This window comes from Chiloscyllium punctatum, chromosome 36 (assembly GCF_047496795.1).
Source record: "Chiloscyllium punctatum isolate Juve2018m chromosome 36, sChiPun1.3, whole genome shotgun sequence".
NCBI lineage: Eukaryota > Metazoa > Chordata > Chondrichthyes > Orectolobiformes > Hemiscylliidae > Chiloscyllium > Chiloscyllium punctatum.
Genome location: NC_092774.1, coordinates 18,053,424 through 18,069,566, shown reverse-complemented (window position 1 = coordinate 18,069,566; position 16,143 = coordinate 18,053,424). Strand labels below are relative to the sequence as shown.

General features: G+C 48.3%; 1 protein-coding gene across 2 annotated transcripts in view; it reads left to right on the top strand.

Moving 5' to 3' along the window:
• The window catches only part of LOC140460835 (uncharacterized), a 35,725-nt gene extending 20,256 nt beyond the window's left edge, over positions 1–15,469 (top strand). Inside the window, exons 3-4 of one of the 2 annotated variants that reach the window (XM_072555499.1) lie at positions 4,192–5,098; positions 13,889–15,469. In XM_072555499.1, coding sequence (XP_072411600.1) covers positions 4,192–5,098; positions 13,889–14,254 — 1,273 coding nt within the window. In that variant the 3' untranslated portion in view covers positions 14,255–15,469. Of the gene's footprint in view, positions 1–4,126; positions 5,099–13,807 lie in introns of those variants that run through there. The other variant, XM_072555500.1, reaches the window with a different exon arrangement.
• The last annotated feature ends 674 nt before the right edge of the window (positions 15,470–16,143 follow it).

The window sequence follows — 16,143 nt, the reverse complement described above, 5'->3', positions numbered from 1 at the left end:
CTCCAGGGAACATTCGATCACCAACAAACAAATGTGCATTCAGACTGAATCACACAGGGATAAACTTTCTACTAACTGTACGGCTCTTTTCTCTCTCTCTCTCACACACACACACACACACACACACGTTTCCCACAATGACTCCTCAAGCTTTTGAATATTTCTCTGGGCGTCTGGCCATAAGTTAGTTCCGAAGTGCACCCCCAGTAGCCCTTCAGCTACTACCCCTTCTGACACAAAGCATAATCTGGTTCCTCCTGACTATAAGGCTGTTTTTCTTTGACATTTTATCATTTGTTTTTTATCCTTTCCTCGTGTCCGAGGATTGTACTTCCAATCTCTTAACATTTTTCCTAAAGGACTGTCCGTTGGGATGTGGTCCTCGGACGTCCCTCTCATGTCCCCTTCGACATCTAAATTGCTATTCTTATTTCCCGTTTTAATACTCGACCGTTTTCTTTATATAATTTCAATTAACCTCTCTGAAGTTCGGTGTTACCTTCTTCCACACCCACTTCAGGGTCCTAATCTCCGCGTGAGGGTTTCCCTTCTTAATAACCGGTCTAAGGCTGGGTGATCGAATCAGTTAGACACCTTACTTGTTAGATTAATCTACCCAATTAAAGACCTTTATTCTCTATTTTTTAAGTTGCCAATTCCTCCGTACTTCTCGTACGGAACCGGCCACCAAGGTAATACCTAAAGGTCAATTTTCATACCTTGGTCTGTGCACAAAAGTTACCTGGTCGAATGCGCACCCCTTCCCGCGGCAATACCAGACAGCAAAATACGTTGTCCATCTAGGTCGCCTGAAATTTACCTTTACCTGGGTCTTATGTACACAAGAGTAACCCGACCGAACCACCACATCTTAGTGCCCTTCGCACCTCGGCGAAACAGCAAGTACTGCTGCAAATCCCGGCCGCCCGCGAATGCGGGTCTTCAGTCCATAAGTGTTACCTGACCAACCCGCCATGTCTTAGTGCACCTCGCTCGTGGCAAAGACTGACAACAAAACAAAACCCGCTGCCTACCCCGGTCGCCTGGACAATACTTATTTAAGACCTTTCTCTTTCCCGGGTCTTGTGCACAAGAGTTACCCGACCAGACTCGCTGCGTCGCCTCTGCCCGTCCTGTCTCCAGGGTCTCCCAGTCCGGATCACCCTCGCCCAGAGCCGCCTCGGCAACAAGGGGAAACTAGAGATCGCCGAAATCAGCGAGGTGCACCTTCTCCGTTTCTCCAAGAACGCCGAGCAACCGGACCTTGGGATCCAGGAACGAGCCCCCAAATCTTTTAGAAACAAGTTTAATAAAATTTAGAGGAGACCACTGAAACTGGAAACAAGACAATTTATTCTATGATCTTGCAAGAAAGGGCATCAAATGCAGAAGCAAATGAGCAAATTAGAACTCGGGTTAGTGGACAGTTATACCCTTTGAGCTGAGTGAGGTCATCTCTCCAGACTCCTAATGACCCAATCTCTCTCACTGTACCAGACCACTGCCCAGCTGCGCTCCACCCTTATTACTTCCCCCTTCCCCAAGTTGGCAACCTTCCTCTCTGTAAATGCAAACACATACATTTATTTTGTCAAGATCTGGTTTAACATTTTGTATCAGTTCTGCTGGTACATTCCATCCTCAGATATTTCATTAACTTGTATCGTTTTGTATCGCTCAAGTATTTCGGTTATCTCAGCTTTTTGCTGAAAGCATAATTTTACAAAAAGAATTTTTTGTTATAGTAATTACACACCAACGTTAGTATTTAATTAACCACAATTAAACACTGAAAAGTCCCTAAATACCTGCAGGGTGAATAGTTCTCTTGCTGTACCCCTTTTCTTTATGCTTTTTCTATATCTGCAAAAACAACACTTTACCCCATTTGTAACAGTATTGAACAATACGGCTAGGGGAATGGTTGAGGGTGAGTTACCCTTTGGAGGGTTGGTGTGGACTCGTTGGGCCGAGTGGCCTGCTTCTACACTGGGGAATTCTCTGAAGGGAAGGAATTTCTGCAAACTGTGCAGGGCAGTGCAGGCGCAGTGCGGGGTCCCGCTGCTGGCCGAGCCCCGCATCCCATCCCGCACCTTTCTCTCGCCCAGTTTCCCATACCCTCCCCCACCCCCGACCCATCGATGGCGTCACAAAGCGCGGAAGTGGCCCTGACAGTTTCAGAGTGAAACTCCCTCCCTCTGGACAACTGTTCATCCTGGGGAGGCGAGAGAGGGGAGGGGTGGAAATCTGTTCACTTGTAGCAGCCGGAGTGAATCCAGGGAGGGAGCAGATTCTGCAAACTCAGGTATGTGTCTCAATTGGTGGAGAAAGTGAGGACTGCAGATGCTGGAGATCAGAGCTGAAAATGTGTTGTTGGAAAAGCGCAGCAGGTCAGGCAGCATCCAAGGAGCAGGAGAATCGACATTTCGGGCACAAGCCCTTCTTCAGGAATGAGGAAAGTTGTGTCCAGCAGGCTAAGATAAAAGGTAGGGAGGAGGGACTTGGGGGAGGGGCGTTGGGAATGCAATAGGTGGAGGGAGGTCAAGGTGAGGGTGATAGGCCGGAGTGGGGTGGGGACGGAGAGGTCAGGAAGAAGATTGCAGGTTAAGAAGGCGGTGCTGAGTTCGAGGGATTTGACTGAGGCAAGGTGGGGGGAGGGGAAATGAGGAAACTGGAGAAATCCGCGTTCGTCCCTTGTGGTTGGAGGGTTCCCAGGCGGAAGATGAGGCGCTCTTCCTCCAACCGTCGTGTTGCCATGGTCTGGCGATGGAGGAGTCCAAGAACCTGCATGTCCTTGGTGGAGTGGGAGGGGGAGTTGAAGTGTTGGGCTACGGGGTGGTTGGGTTGGTTGGTCCGGGTGTCCCAGAGGTGTTCTCTGAAACGTTCCGCAAGTAGGCGGCCTGTCTCCCCAATATAGAGGAGGCCACATCGGGTGCAGCGGATGCAATAGATGATGTGTGTGGATCTATTGCCAAGTGATGGCAAATGTGGCTAGATTAATTTAGGATATCTGGTCAGCTCGGACAAGTTGGGCCAAAGGGTCTTCTTCCGTGCTGTATGAGTCTAATTATCTTTGGTGAAAGCAGAAGTGTGGTTGTGAAGACTGGACTTTCAGAGCAGCTTTCAAAGATGTTTTGCCCTGACTGGGAACAGAAGAGTTTGACTGAAGTGTGTCGGTGTTAATGCCTTGATGTCTCAATTTGCTTCCACCTTCCTGGGGACCTTAACCATTTTGTTCCACAAATAGCTGCATTGCAGGTTACCCCATGAATTGGCACACTTATGTTTGCTTCTCAGAATCAGACCTGCTCACTGTCAACTGTATCCCAGTGTTGTGGGGTTATCCAAAATGCAGAGAGGTGTCAGTCTTGACGTTTCTGCTTTTCTGCCCCTTTAAGATCCTGAATCAGCACCTTCAGGGAATTAGAGTGGAGTGAGAACAGAGGGGGAGAGAAAGTGGGATGGTGCTTTCAATTTTGTGGAATAACAAAAGAAAAGAATATTTCGCAGAAAGTAGAATTCCTTGTTAAGAATTTCTACCCTGCCTACAATGATGCCTTTTGTAATCTCTTTTTACAGAGTATTTGAAGATCTGAAGACAGAAGTTTCAAAATCAACGGATGAAGGGCTTATGCCCGAAACGTTGACTCTCCTGCTCCTCAGATGCTGCCTGACCTGCTGTGCTTTTCCAGCGCCACACTTTCTGACTCTGACTCTCCAGCGTCTGCAGTCCTCACTTTGACGTCAATGTCTGACAGTCACTCAATCCATTGGGACCGCAACGGTTTTTGACTGTGATTTCTGTGAGAAGGAGCAAAGCTTTTTGGTTCCTGTTTGAGTACGTTTTCAGCATCAGTGGGACTGGATGAGAGACCCCACTGTTGCAGCGCACTGAGTGTGGAGCCTGAAACAGTTATACGGCCTGGGAAGGGGAATTCACGTTGGGGATAGGCTCTGCACACGTTTGTGTGTGGCTGAAGCTCCGGCCATGGAGAAACCAGAAGAATCCCGCTCCGTGGAGAAACCGTGGAAGTGTGGCAACTGCAAAAGAGGCTTCCGTTTCCCGTCTGCCCTGGATACTCATCGGCACAGCCACACTGGGGAGAGGCGATTTCCCTGCCCTGTCTGTGGGAAGGGCTTCAGCGATTCCACCAACCTCCACACCCACCAGCGGGTCCACATGGGGGAAAGGCCCTACAGCTGCCACGAGTGTGGGAAGGCCTTTTCCCAGGCCTCCAACCTCCAGACCCACCGGCGAGTCCACACAGGTGAGAGGCCCTTCAGCTGCCATGAGTGTGGGAAGGCCTTTACCCAGGCCTCCAACCTCCAGACCCACCGGCGAGTCCACACGGGCGAAAAGCCCTTCAGCTGCCTCGAGTGCGGGCAGGCCTTCAGCAATTCCTCCCACTTGCTGACCCACCAGCGGGTCCAAACGGGGGATAGGCCCTTCGGCTGCCCTGAATGTGGGAAGGCCTTCAGCAATTCCTCCCATCTGCGGAGCCACCAGTGGGTCCACACGGGGGACAGGCCCTTCAGCTGCTCCGAGTGCGGGAAGGCCTTCAGCAATTCCTCCCACCTACTGAGGCACCAGCGGGTCCACACGGGGGAGAGGCCCTTCAGCTGCACCGAGTGTGGGCAGGCCTTCAGTAATTCCTCCACCCTGCTGACCCACCAGCGGGTCCACACAGGGGAGAGGCCCTTCAGCTGCCCTGAGTGCGGGAAGGCCTTCACCAATTCTTCTAACCTGCTAAGCCACCAGCAGGTCCACACTGGGAAGAGGCTGTTCCCTTGCACAGAGTGTGGGAAGGCCTTCAGGTATTCTTCTCACTTGCTGACCCACTGGCGGGTCCACACCGGGGAGAGGCCCTTCAGCTGCCCCGAGTGTGGGAAGGCCTTCAGGCATTCCACTAACCTGCTGACCCACTGGCGGGTCCACACCGGGGAGAGGCCATTCCCCTGCCCCGAGTGCGGGAAGGCCTTCAGCAATTCCTCTAACCTGCTGAGGCACCAGCGGGTCCACACGGGGGAGAGGCCCTTCAGCTGCCCCGAGTGTGGGAAGGCCTTCACCCGCTCCTCCTACCTGCGGAGCCACCAGCGAGTTCATGTACCATCGCAGGGCGATTGAAGGAATGACAGCCGAGTACCATTTATTGACTGGACGATCAACCCGGTTCTGGGGACTCCCGGGTTCGATTCCCACCGCAGCAGATGGGGGAATTGGAATTTAGTCAGAAATCTGGAGTTCAGAATCTAACGGTGAAACCATTGTCGGTGGAGTGGGGATGGAAGAAAACCCCCACCCTGATTCACTCCGTTCTTTTTTAGGGAAAGAAACTATCGTTGTGGGAGAGGATTCACTCAATCGTCCCAACTGCATCCTTTACCCGGTCTGGCCTACACGTGACTCCAGACCCAATGCAGTATGATTGACTCTACACTGCCCATCCAACTTACTTGGATACAGGATACGAGTTGAAAATGCTGAGTGAGGCAGTACTTTCTCCGGGTTAAGGCTGTACCAAGGATCCAATTACAAAGGGTCAACTGGGTAGTGACCGATAATGAAGAAAGTGAGGGGTTGGAGGGAGTGTGTGCTCTTTGGTGAAGCTGTATCAAAGTTGGGTCGCAATAAAGATTACCTGCCGAACTCAGGCCAGCTCAGACTCTCATTGAGAGCTTTGAACTGCAACAGGTTTTTGTTCTAAAACTGCTCATTTCTTACAGGTGAAAGTGAGAACTGCTGATACTGGAGATCAGAGTCAAGATTAAAGTGGTGCTGGCAACGCACAGCAGGTCAGGCAGCATCCGAGGAGCAGGAAAATCGACATTTTTTAGGCAATATTAATTTTCCTGCTCATCAGATGCTGCCTGACCTCCTGTGCTGATTTCTGACAGTCTCCTGTACTATGTTTCCAATGTTGTGTATCGGTTGCAGCAGTGAATGAGTGGCCAGTATTGTTAGAAATTGTGAATTTTTCAGGAGTGCAGGTACTACATCATCCCATTGTCATTGTCCAGTTTCCTGGCAGCACTGGGAGGTGTGGGCTGTGTCCATTGGAAACGATGTGGAGGTGCCAGTGTTGGACTGGGGTGGAGAAAGTTAAAAATCACACAACACCAGGTTATCTTCCTTCTGGTTTATTTGGAAGCACTGGCTTTTGGAGTGCTGCTCCTTCATCAGGTAGCTGTGGAGCAAGGTCATAAGACGCAGAATTTATAGCAAAAGATCACAGTGTCATGCAACAGATAGGACATATTAAACAAATCTAGATTGCAGATTAATCTTTCATCTTTTAGTATGGGCTGCAGGTTTCAGTTCATTAATATGTAAATCCCAGAACTACTTTTAATTCACCTTCTCGAGATGATGTAAGGTTTTATAAAAATAGGTGACGTTGCAGCTCAGATACTGCACAAAAGTGTCTGTATCCCAATCTTGAATCAGACTGGTTCTCCGAACCAAAGTAGGAATTCATAAAATATTACATGGATTGACTGTCTGCAGTTTGTATGATTTTGAGCAAAATTGAATATATCTGCAAATATAATTCTGCAAATGGAAGTTCACTCCATTGAGTTATGTGTGACTGTATCTGCAGGAGTGTATGTGCGTGCGTATGCGAGTTTGTGCACACATGCTAATGAAATGTGTGTGAGATGGAACATAAGCCTGTGAGATGGTGAGAGTGTTAGGGTGTGTGTGTCTGAGGGAGCGAGAGATAAAGGAAAGGGGTTGCATTTTGCTAAAACAGGGAAGGGCTGGACTTGTACCATTAATGGTAGGGCCCTGCATCGTCATGTAGAACAGATTCATGGGGGCGGGCGGTGGCGTGGAGGGGTTCTGGGACATAAAGTTAAAAATCTCTCAACACCAGGTTATTGTCCAACTGGTTTATTTGGAAACACAAGCTTTTGGAGCGCTGCTCCTTCATGGGGTGTTTGTGGAACAGGATCATAAGACACAACCACCTGATTAAGGAGCAGTACTCCAAAAGCTAATGCTTGCAAATGAGCCTGTTGGAGTATCAGCTGGTGTGGTGTGAATTTTAACTTCATCCACCCCAGTCCAACACCGGCATCTCCAAGTCGGGGACATAGTTCTTTGGAAGTTGCATCATTGGTAGACAGGGTGGTGAAAGAGGCGTTTAGCACACTCTCCTTCATTGTTCACACCGTTCAGTGCAGGAGTTGGGACATCACGTTGAGGTTGGACAGGATATTGGTGAGACCATGTGTAGAGTACTGAGTACACTTCTGGTCGCCCTATCGACAACCACAAGTTGTCGGGTAACCTTATTTCGATTTATAAAGTCATGGGGCGTGTAGGAAAGGTAAATATCACAGGGGGGGAAAAATGATGGATCTCCCCTTTTTAACTTCTCTTGACATTCAGACACTTCAATCCTGTCAGTTACAGCCTCATCGCCAGAGCAAACTGCGCATGCTCCTCACTGCACGCAAGGCACATGCCTCGCGACTTTCTTTTAGTGGACCAATCAGAAGCACTGGAGGACCGGAAGGTGACTGGTCCTCCTGCCAATCAGAGCCTTCCTATTGTCTGAATGCAGAAGCTGCTGCTCCGTGTCTCTGAATGAAGATTGAGTTTGTTCCAGACTGCAACCTCCTTACTCTGTCAACCATCTGTGAGTAGGGCACTCTCTTCCCAACTCCTTTTCCTTTTTTTCCCCCCCCATTCTTGGATTCAATCTTTGACTTCCATTTCCTTTCGGTTGCTGCAAGTGAATGCACGGCGTGGACCGATTCGGGAAAAGGTTTTCATAAACAGAGAGTGGTTCATGTATGGGATGAATGTCCAGAGGTCGTGGTGGATGCACTACCCCCAACTACCCCCTCTCCTCTGAAGAGCAACCCTCCCCAGACCCACTCCCCAACATTTACCCCTTCACCTGACCCTACAGGCAATTTAGCGTGGCCAATTCACCGAACCTGCACATCTTTGTGACTGTGGGAGGAAACCAGAGCACCCGGAGGAAACCCACACAGACAGTTGCCCGAGGCAGGAATTGAACCCGGGTCTCTGGCGCTGTGACGCAGCAGTGCTACTCAGTGTGCCACCTAGGACAAGTGAGGACGAACTGCTTTTCCTAGAGAATAGTCAATCTATGGAATTCTCTGCCCGAGGAAGCAGTAGAGGCATCTTCATTAAGTATATTCAAGACACAATTGGATGGGTTTTCATGGTCAGGGTGTTAAGGGTAGTTGGGATAATGCAGGGAGAAAGAGCTGAGCCAATGGATATATCAGCCACAATCAGCTCGGATTTCAGTTTCCCACAGAATAAGATATTGGTCTGTTCTCTGCTCTGCTGGATTTCTGCTGAAGCCTTGACTCCCCCACCCCCCACACCTTCTGGAACAATAAAACATTCAGTTATTCAAGACTCAAGCCACAATCTCTCAGCCTGTCAACCATCCAGACACAGAGTGTAGTCCGAGCCAGGAATCAAACAAGAAAAACAGAACAAAATTAGAAATAAATAAATGCTCGTGCTTAATGTTTGTTCATGAGGAAGTAAACCAGAAATAGAGCTCTCCCATGATTCTTATAGTGCCCCTCTTGAGGCACTCTCTCACCCTAACATCTAACTATTCATACCCAGCTATGATTTACAACAATATTTACACCAGCAGAATTAAAGCATCTGTTATCAAGTAGACATCGGGATATACAGCACGAAATAGACTTTTCTCTGTCTCATTCACACACATATACATCCATGGGGGTGAATTTGTATTTGCAGAATTATATTTGCAGAGACATTCTATTTTTCTCAAAAATGCACAATATACAGGCTGATCCATGTAATATTTTGTAAATTCCACTTTGGAAATAGAACCAGTCTGACTCAAGATTGTGTTACAGACAGACTCTGACCTCACACCTTTAATGCATTGTCAGAGCTGAGCTGTCACATTTTGTTATAAAACCTTGAGTTATCTCAAGAAGATGTCTTTCAGAAAATTCTGGGATTTACAAATGAATGATACGAGCAGCCCATACTAAAAGATGAAAGACTTAACAATCCAGGGTTTTTCAATATATCATTTCAGTGCACAGTAATGTTTTTCCATCCATTCTGTGCCTTATGATTTTATTCTCCACAATCACCTGATGAAGGAGCCACGCTCTGAGTGTTAGTCATAGAGATGTACAGCATGGAAACAAACCCTTCGGTCCAACCAGTCCATGCTGACCAGATATCCCAACCCAATCTAATCCCACCTGCCAGCACCCGGCCCATATCCCTCCAAACCCTTCCTATTCATATACCCATCCAAATGCCTCTTAACCATTGCAATTGTACCCACCTCCACCACTTCCTCTGGCAGTTCATTCCATACTTGCATAACCCTCTGCATGAAAAGTTGTCCCTTAGGCTCCTTTTAAATCTTTCCCTTCTCACCTTAAACCTATGCCTTCTAGTTTTTGACTGCCCCACCCTGGGGGGAAAAGACCTAGGCTATTTGCCCTATCTATGCCCCTCACAATTTTATAAACCTCTCTAAGGTCACCCCTCAGGCTCTGATGCTCCAGGGTAAAATAAATGCCCCAGCCCCCCTCTCAGTCTGTTCCAAAGTCAGCTCACTGGGACACATACACTCATTCTGTGTAACCAGTTAAAGCTCAGTTCACTGGTATGTTCCTCTCCGAATGCTCCTCTGCTCACACTGATGTCCAGTACCTTTTGAAGCAGGTCAAATGGATTTCTCTTTCCAGACTCAACCCCCCCAACGATATTCAGTGACCCTGTCAGATCTTGTTATGGAATTTCTTCCAAGATTTCTGTCTGCAGATCCTCCCCTTCTGATACCCTGTTAGCAAGTTGAAACAAGTCATCACTGTCTGTACCGAATAGAAATTCTGATTATAATGTATGTGTCTGTGTGTTTAAAGTACTAACCCAGTAACATACAAACGGTATTATTGATTTAAAATACACAGGAGACGTGAGGAGGGAGGTGTCAGGACCTGGCACACTCTGAACCCTGACAGGGTGTTCCAAAATATTTCAAAATGAAGGGGATGGCCATAGAGCTGTACAGCACAGAAACAGTCCATCTCATCCCTGCTGACTAGATATCCGAAATTAATCTATCCTATTTACCAGCACTTGGCCCATATTCCTCTAAACCCTACCTACTCACATACCCATCCAGCTGCCTTTTAAAAGTTGTGTTTGTGCCAGCCTCCACCACTTCCTCTAGCAGCTCATTGCACACACGCACCAACCTCTGTGTGAAAAAGTACAAATCTATGCCTTCCTCATCCCCCGTTTTACCTGTACTGATACCTTCGGGGATCTCTGAACTTGGACAGCAAGGACCCTTTGTTCCTCTGCACTCTGTAGGGATCTACTATTTATTGCTTACTTCCTTCCCTTATTAAATTTCTCAAACTGCCTGGAGATTAAATTCCACAGTTCTGCCCCATTTACGAGCTGATAGATATCAGAGTGTAGCCGGAGACCATCCTCCTCCCTATGAACAATCCCACCTTTCCAGCATTTACTCCTGGACAGAGGGGACAGCATTGTCTCCAGCTCAGCAGTGTGTTTGTTAGCTTATCAGCATGTCCAACTATATTAATCAAAAGTACCTCACGCTACATACACAATAAACCAGTGATGTTAGTTCCCATTATCTCTTTAGTTGCACCCTTACAGTTTTTCCTACATTCTACTTAATGTTATTCTAATGTCACGGTTAGAGATTTAGTGTCAGCATTCCAGACCCTACTTAATATTTTCCTAATGTCATGATTAGATATTTATTATCAATAGTCTCAAGCAGACTGACTCTACCAATCATTAATTAGATATTTAATGTCATGTCCCAAATATTTATTGTCCTAATCCTGTCAATCATATTTAGCAGGTGAGGCTAACTTTACTGACTGTTATCACATCTTGCCATAGTGACCTTTCAGCCTCAACCTTACTCTGCTAATTGGTGTAAGAGCTTTCCACTATCCTTTGCAACAAACTGGCAGTGGTCTCCATGCTCTAACCCTTCCCATGCCTTCATGCTCTTTATTTTCCATACTATCTAAAAATAGACTCAGGGTTGTAGAGCACAGAAACAAACCCTTCGGTCCACACCGACCAGATATCCTAAATTAATCTAGTGACCCATTTGCCAGCATTTGCCCCCTACCCCTCTGAATCTTTCCTATTCATATCTGCATCCAGATGCATTTTAAATACTGTAATTGTACCAGCCTCCACCACTTCCTCTGGCAGCTCATTCCATGTCCATACCTCATCCTCTGTGCGAAAAGATCGCTCCTAAGGACCCCCAGAAATCTTTCCCCTCTCACCCTAAACCTATGCCCTCCAGTTCTGGTCTTGGGGGTCTTGCCCCCACAATAAAGGGAAAAAAACATACAAAAATTGAGCAGCCAGACAAAATGCAAAAGGAATAAAATATCGAGCCATAAGGGAAAAAAAAATTGTGTCTCTATCTTTTTTCCCCCATTGGTATTTGGACCCTTACAATCTGTCAGTAACACCAACATCCCCGGAGAGCAGACTGGGCAAAACACTGGGCATGCTCATCGCTGTACGCGAAAAAAACGGCGCGAGGCCTTCTTTTGATTGACCAATAGGCAGCATTGGAGGACTGGAAGGAGACTGGTCCTCCTGCCAATCAGAGCCAGCCCATTGTCTGAATGCGGAAGTTGGACCATGAACTTCTCAAGCTGCGAGTCCTGATTCTCTCTCTCTCTGAATAAAGATTGAGCTTTACCCAGACTGCAAATTCCTTCCTCTGTCTCAGGTCTGTGAGGACGGCACTCTCTTATCTCGCCCCCTTTTCCACTTTTTTTTAACCATTCTGTGATTCAATTGTTGACTTTCAGCAACTGAAAGGAAAGAGAGTGAATTCGGCGGGGACAGACTCCGGAAACGTTGATCCAGGTCTGTATCTCAATTGGCAAAATAGTTAGGCAGGAGTCATCAGATGGTGGAGAAGTCGATATATCAGGTGTAACCCTTCTTCAGGGCTGGGGCTGGGTGCAGAAACTGCAGATAAAAGGGGGTGGTGGAGAAGTGGGGATAGGTCGAGACAGTTAGAGGGTACGACCTGCTTGGTCAGTGGGAGGAATGAATCTGGTTGGTGGCAGGGAGGAGGTCGGGAAAGTTTTCAAACCTACAAAAGACAACCGGGAAAGAATGGAGGGACAAACCGAACCTTTGAGGGTCAGCTTGGAGGCATCAAGGTCTCAGGACAGGGGGTGGGGATGACCCCAGCTATGGGTCACATACCAGCAAATGGGACTAGATTGATTTAGGATATCTGGTCAGTACAGTCGTGTTGGACAGAAGGGTCTGTTGCTGTGCTATATATCTCCATGACTCTGGCTTTCTACTAACTTTTGCCACATCTATAGGTTCACATTCTCTCTAATGTCGGTGTTAATGTCTTGATGTCTCATTTTGCTCCCACCTTCCTGGGGACGTTAACCATTTTGTGTCTGGTTGTTCCTCAAGAAGCTGCATTGCAGGTTAACCCTGAATTGACACTTTCTTTTTGCTTCCCAAAATCAGACCTGCTCACTCTCAGCAGGATCCCAGTGTTGTGAAAGATATTAGCTTTTCAGGTGGAGGTATCCAAAATTCAGAGAGATATCATATCATGTCTTGACATTTTTGCTTTTCTGCCCCTGTAAGATCCTGAATCAGCATCTTCAGGGGAATTAGTTATATTGGAGTGAGAACAGAAGGGAAGAGAGAGTGGGATGGTGCTTTCAATTTTGTGGAATACCAAAAGAAAAGAATATTCCACAGACAGTAGAAATGCTTGTTCAAAATTTCTACCCTGCACTGGCAGTGATGAGCTTTGTAATCTATTCTGACAGAGTTTTTGAAGATTTGAAGAGGGAAGTTTCAAAATCAACGGATGAAGGGCTTATGCCCGAAACATTGACCCTCCTGCTCCTCGGATGCTGCCTGACTCCCCTGTGCTTTTCCAGTGCCACATTTTTCGACTGACTCTCCAGCATCTCCGATCCTCACTTTGATGTCAATGTCTGACAGTCACTCAATCCACTGGGGCCAGCAAACATTTTCGACCGTGATTTCTGGGAGAGGGATCAAAGCTTTTTGGTTCCTGTCTGAGTATGTTTTCGGCATCAGTGGGACTGGACGAGAGACCCCACTGTTGCAGCGCACTGTGCGTGGAGACTGAAACAGTTATACGGCCTGGAAAAGGGATTTCACGGCAGGGAGGGGCTCTACACGTGTTTATGTGCAGCTGAAGCTGTGGCCATGGAGAAACCAGAGGAATCCCGCCCCGTGGAGAAACCGTGGAAGTGTGGTGACTGTGGGAAAGGCTTCCGTTTCCCGTCTGCCCTGGAGACTCATCGGCGCAGTCACACCGGGGAGAGGCCATTCCCCTGCACCGACTGCGGGAAGGCCTTCAGACATTCCTCCCACCTGCTGGCCCACCAGCAGGACCACACGGGGGAGAGGCCCTTCAGCTGTCCAGATTGTGGGAAGGCCTTCGTGTTTTTCTCTGCCCTGTTGGCCCACCAGCGTGTCCACACAGGAGAGAGGCCCTTCAGCTGCCCCGAGTGCGGGAAGGCCTTCAGGTATTCCTCCACCCTGTTGAGCCACCGGCGGGTCCACACGGGGGAGAGGCCCTTCAGCTGCCCCGAGTGTGGGAAGGCCTTCAGCGATTCCTCCACCCTGCGGAGTCACCGGCGTGTCCACACAGGTAAGAGGCCCTTCAGCTGCCCCGAGTGTGGGAAGGCCTTTACCCACGTCTCCTCCCTGATGAGGCACCAGCAGAACCACACGGGGGAGAGGCCCTTCAGCTGCCCCGAGTGTGGGAAGGCCTTTACCCAGGCCACCACCCTGCTGACCCACCAGCGGGTCCACACGGGGGAGAGGCCCTTCAGCTGCCCCAAGTGCAGGAAGGCCTTCAGCAGTTCCTCCACCCTGCTGACCCACCAGCGGATCCACACCGGGGAGAGGCCGTTCACCTGCTCTCAGTGCGGGAAGGGCTTCACGTGCTCCTCCAACCTGCGGAGCCACCAGCGTATCCACACGGGGGAGAGGCCCTTCAGCTGCCCCGAGTGCGGGAAGGCCTTCAGCACATCCTCCACGCTGCTGAGACACCAACGGATCCACACCGGGGAGAGGCCATTCACCTGCTCTCAGTGTGGGAAGGCCTTCACCTACTCCTCCCACCTGCGGAAGCACCAGCGAGTTCACGTGCCATCGCAGGGGGATTGAAGGAGTGACGGCCGAGTGCCATTATCGATTGGACTATCACCCAGGTTCCGGGGACTCCTGGGTTTGAATCCCACTGTGGCGGATGGTGGAATTGGTATTTGGTCAGAAATGTGGAGTTCGGAATCTAACCATGAGACCATTTCAGGGAGGGGCTGGTGTAGGGGAGAAAGCCCCCATCTGATTCCCTCTCTCCCTTGTTAGGGAAGGGAACCACCATTGTGGGAAAGGATTCACTCAGTCGTTCCAGCTGCATCCTTTACCCGGTCTGGCCTACCCCTGACTCCAGACCCACAGCAGTGTGGTTGACTCTACACTGCCCCTTCCTGGCAAATAAGCAGGGAGAAACTTACTTGGAGACAGGGTATGGGTTAAAATTGCTGAGTGAGGCAATACTTCCTCCGGATTACGGCTGTACCAAGGATCCAATTACAAAGGGACAACTTGGTGCTGACCAATAGTAAAGACAGTGGGGTGTGTGTGGGCTTTGATCTTGAACTGTTTAAAAAGCTGCTACTTTGTCTATGCCTTTTTGCTGGGGGAATCTGAAGCTGTAACAAAGTCGGGTCACAATCAAGGTTACCTGAACTTACCGCCGGGCTCAGACTCTCATTGAAAGCTTTGAGCTCCGAGAGGTTTTTTGTTTTAAAGCTGCTCCTGTCTTTCAGCCTCTGCAGAGTTTCCAATGTCGTGTATCAGATGGAGCAGTGAATGAGTCGCTTGTATCATTAGAAATTGTACATCTTTCAGGTACTGCGTTGTTTCATCAGCATTGTCAAGTTTCCTGGCAGCACCAGGAGGTGGGGGCTGTGTTCAGTCGAAATGATATGGAGGGGTTGGTATTAGACTGGGGTGATAAAGTTTAAAAAAATCACAATTCCAGGTTATTGTTCAACAGGTTTATTTGGAAGCACTAGCTTTCTGAGTGCTGCTCCTTTATCGGGTAGCTGTGGAGCAGACACAGAACGTATATCAAAAGATCATGCAACTGATAGAATATATTGAACAAGCCTAGATTGCTGTTAAGCCCTTCATCTCTTAGAATGGGTGCAGGTTTTGGTTCATTAATGTGTAACTGCCAGAACATCTTTTAAGTCACATTCTTGAGATGACTTAAGGTTTTATGAAAAAGATAACATCTCAGCTCAGACCATGCATTAAAGGTGTGAGGTCAGATTCTGTCTGTACCCCAATCTTGAATCAGACTCGTTCTATTTCCAAAGGAGGAATTCATAAATATTACATGGATTGACTGCCTGGACATTGTGTGCTTTTTGACCAAAATTGAATGTATCTGCAAATATAATTCTGCCAATAAAAATTCACCCCAAAGAATTGTTGTGTGCGTGCATGTGAGTTTGTGCGTGAGAGTGTGTACATGCTTGGTAAAGTGTGAGTGTGATGGTGTATAAGCCTGTGAGAGTATTGAGGGGAGGAGGAACGTGTGTGTGTGTGTGTGTGATGGAGCATATATGTGAGAGGTATTAATACAAGCAAGGGGTTGCATTTTGCTAAAACAAGGAAGGGCAGCACTTGTCCAGATAATGATAGGGCCCTGGGTCATGTTATAGAACAGACAGACATTGGGGTGGGGTGGGGGGGGGGGTGGTGTTCAGGTTACATGGTTCTTTGGAAGTTGCATCACAGGTAGCCAGGGCAGTTAAGAAGGGCATTTAGCAGCATAGCATTCATTGTTCACCCCATTGAGTATCGGGGATGGGACATCATGTTGAGGTTGTACAGGATGTTGGTGAGGCCACTTGCAGAGGACTGAGTACAGTTCTGGTGGCCCTGTAATAGGAAGAATACTATCAGAGAGGGTTTAATAAAGATTTACCAGGATGTTGTAAGGACTGGAGGGTTTGAGTTATAAGGAGAGAGGCTGGGACTTT